Below are 3,777 nucleotides of genomic sequence, written 5' to 3'. Positions count from 1 at the left end.
TCAAACTGTCTACTTTATTTCTGGATACGTTCGTTTCTTTATTTGAGTTTTCTATGATTCAGTTATTAGCAGCTTAGAGTTATGCTAGCACCTCCCCTAATAAGCTCGGGATAAGCTAGCACCTCCCCTAATACCACTTGCTCTGTTAGTGAAATAGCCTAATCCATACCTAGTGATGTCACTACTCTAACTATGGGTTTGAGGATGTTACACGCTTACTCGACAGGTCATCCCGCTTATTTTCCTAACAGCTCATCCCTCCAGTGCTAGCTTTTTTGGGAGCTCGTCTTGTCAGCATCAAAAGGTCTCGCTTTCCTGCGATGGACCTTCTTCCTTCGCAAAATGTTTTGGATCCTGAAAAGAGATGGAAAGAGCTGTGACATTGCACAGGCAAGATCAGTCATAATAGTGATTTTAACCATAGGTTATAGGATGGTTGGGAACGTGAGGAACTGCATGAGTCAAGGCACATTGATTGGCAAAGGGAGTTATTTTGACAATGGCTTGCAGGAGGCTTAAATGAGGTCAGCAGTGGTGAAGTGGAAAATATGGTTTTGTGATTAAAGACGTGTATGATTAGTTAATTTGCCACTGTCAATGATTTTTGTTGTACCTGTTTTACAGTGGTGAAGTGAAGTGAAATGTTGACCGACTCTAATATGATTTCTCTCTACTCTTGTTGTCCACTGTTTGAGCTTATTTTACTGTGGCTTATTGGATAAAAAAATTTAAACATTTACTATTTTTCACATTTATATTCTAATCTTAAAATTTTGAACAGTAAAACTAATTTTTTCACATTTGCCTTAATTTTAACCATTTGTCTTAATCAATTTTAACTAAAAAATTTGTAATTTACGAGTCATATCATATAAAATTATTTCTCAAAAGATCTATTAGATAAAAAAATCTAAACGTTTACGTTAATTTATATTTATATTTAAAATTTTAAATTTTATATAATAAAACTAAACCTTTCTCAATTTATCAAAATTATAATTAAAATGATTAAATTGAATCTAAAAATATTAATGGCAAATTATAATATAGTTTTTAAAGTTTTATATTAATAAACATAGTCCTTTAATTTAAATTTTATATTAAAAGTAAATTTACTTTATATGTAATATTAAATAAATATTTATTACAAATAAATTTTCACTACATAAAATATCAAATATAAATATTATATATTAAAGTATTTCATTGAAGATTATATTTACTATTATAATATAAATTATGTATATATTTTTAGTATATGAAAAATTATATTTTATATTAATAATATTAAATATATATGTTTTATTATGTAAATTCACCCTTTTATAATTTTTATAAAAATTTAAATATGTTAATTACATTATTTTAAATTATTTGAGATATTTAATATTTTTATTTTGCTCATCTATATAACAATTATACTTGTGATGTTTATTAATTTATTGATTAATTCAACGCAAAACTGTATTTCATATTAATAATATTAAATAAAATGAAATATGATATATATATTATACTATAATTCTTTTACATTTGAAAATTTTATTAAACCACAATATGTATATAAAAATGAGAATGAGAAGTAAATAATGGAATTAATAAAAAAAGACATTATTGAAATTAAAAATATGTATTTAAAGGACTATTTTATTAGTTAAATAAAATTTTAGAAACTATACTGTAATTTTTTAATAACTTTTCATATTCAATTTATTTCTTTTAGTTATAATTGAGGCAACATAAAAAAAATTTTAATTTTAATTTAAAATTTAAAATTTTGGATATAAATATGAATTAAGCGTAAATGTTTTGATTTTTTATTCAATAGACCTTTTAAGGAATAATTCTACGGAGTATGACACATATACTAAAATTCTTTTGTCAAAATTAATTAAGATAAATAGTTAAAATCGAAGTAAATATGAAAAGATTGCTTTATTGTCTAAAATTTTAAAATTATGATATAAATGAGAATAGATAAACGTTTTGATTTTTTTTTTTAACTAGCCTCTAATGTTTTGGATGTGTCTCTTTCTCTCTCTCACATTATTGGATCTTGCAGCGGAAGCGGAAAGAATACGGAAGTGTAAATGGCGTGTTTTTGCTCTTCAGGATGAACCTAAGGAAGCTAGGGTCTGGCTACCAAACAATGACTCTCATGGCCTTGCTATGGCACGAGCATTTAGAGATTTTTGCTTGAAGGATTTTGGCCTTATCTCTGTGCCCAATGTATCCTGCCAGCTCCTAACTGATAAGGATGAGTTCAGAGTTTTGGCAACTGATGGTGTAAGAATTAGGTTCTAGTGTAGCATGTAATCCATTTTCTCAAATATTTTATGAACTTAACATTCTGCATTTTTTTTGTTGTTGCAATGTAATCGTCTTTGAATGCAGATTTGGGGTTTTCCCTCAAATAAAGAAGTGGTAGACATTGTAGCATCAGCCCTGGCACGTTCCTCTGCCGCAAGAGCCTTGGTCGAATCAGCAGTTCGAGCATGGAGATACAAGTATCCAACCTCCAAAGTCGCTGATTGTGCTGTAGTTTGCCTCTTCCTCGACACTAACAATTTATCCACTGCATCAAACACTAATACAAAAGAGCAGACTAATTAAGTACAAGCTGAAAGAGGATGATCCTTCTGGTCCAACTGGACTGGGGCGATCAGGAACTGTACGGAGTGGCAAAGAGGTACTGTTAGAATTAAGTGCAGAAGTGGATTCCTCAAATCAAGATGAAACACAATTAGAATCTGGGATAGATTGGTCTGCACTAGAAGGAGTTTCTCGCATCAACACCTTGTTAACTTTGCCTAGGTTTGTGCCTAGAAAGGATGATAAAAAGGCTGCAGGAGAGAAGAAAAAGACTCGGAAATGACAAAGAAAGGTTTTGTGAATCCTTAATTTTCTCAATTGAATTATATTCTTTCTTTTCCCTTAAGGGAAAATGTTTTTAGGGCCATTAAATGATAAAATTTGGACAGGAGAGGCGGGCCCGGCTATATTAGTGTCTGGGAAATCATCCTTTCTCTCTCTAGTGTGGGTAGAATTGGAATTTTTGTAAATCCAACTCTCTGTCAATTTTCTTTTATTTTATTTTTTTCTTGTTTTTGCAAAATGCAATGTATGATCTGTTTTTTTTTTTTTTTTTTTTTTTTTTTTTTATCCATGTTGATAATAATTTTTGTGACAATGACGCATCCTTCAAGTTTCAACTTGTTCATTTGATTTTTGTTTGTGCTGGTCATGTTCAGATGTGAACTCTTCATGCATTTCATGGACCATGTGTGTATTGCTTTGTGAATTCTGTTTTTCACCATGTAATAGGAGAAAGCAACTGCTTCATTGGTGGTGTTGATACCCCAAATAGCCAATTGATTGATTTCCAGTAGTTGAGATTTAAGTGGCTGTTATGTTCTATTGATTTTTCCTACAAATAATGAAATGCCTCTTTGATGTCTGAGATCCATTAAAGGTAGGCTCATGGTATATTTTGGTAAGCTTGATCCGTTCCTCCCCTCTACTTTCTTTTATTCCTTTTCTTTTTTGTCCACTAGTGATGTGTAACTACCATCCTACGCTCGTACCTTCTGTCATAGTCACGCTTGACCATACGTACGGACGTACTGTGTCCTTTCCCATTTTCAGGCGGCCATTTAATTCCATCTGGTGTCATGTGGACACGATCTTAGGTATTACGGGGTTTGTTGCCCCACGAGTCCAGCAAGTTAATCAAGTTAGGCCTCCTATGTGTAGGCTTAAGCCTAATCCGACTCGTCA

The 3,777-nt window shown here is 31.2% G+C and overlaps 1 protein-coding gene across 1 annotated transcript; it reads left to right on the top strand.

The window, feature by feature from the left end:
* The first annotated feature begins 2,022 nt into the window (after positions 1 to 2,022).
* LOC110602087 (probable protein phosphatase 2C 33) lies at positions 2,023 to 3,076 on the top strand. The gene is given in 4 exon segments (XM_021739510.2): positions 2,023 to 2,286; positions 2,395 to 2,628; positions 2,630 to 2,884; positions 2,955 to 3,076. Coding segments are annotated over 3 exon segments (744 nt in total). The 3' UTR covers positions 2,876 to 2,884; positions 2,955 to 3,076.
* The last annotated feature ends 701 nt before the right edge of the window (positions 3,077 to 3,777 follow it).

This window comes from Manihot esculenta, chromosome 15 (genome assembly GCF_001659605.2).
Source record: "Manihot esculenta cultivar AM560-2 chromosome 15, M.esculenta_v8, whole genome shotgun sequence".
Classification (NCBI taxonomy): domain Eukaryota; kingdom Viridiplantae; phylum Streptophyta; class Magnoliopsida; order Malpighiales; family Euphorbiaceae; genus Manihot; species Manihot esculenta.
This window is presented reverse-complemented; position numbering and strand designations above follow the sequence as displayed.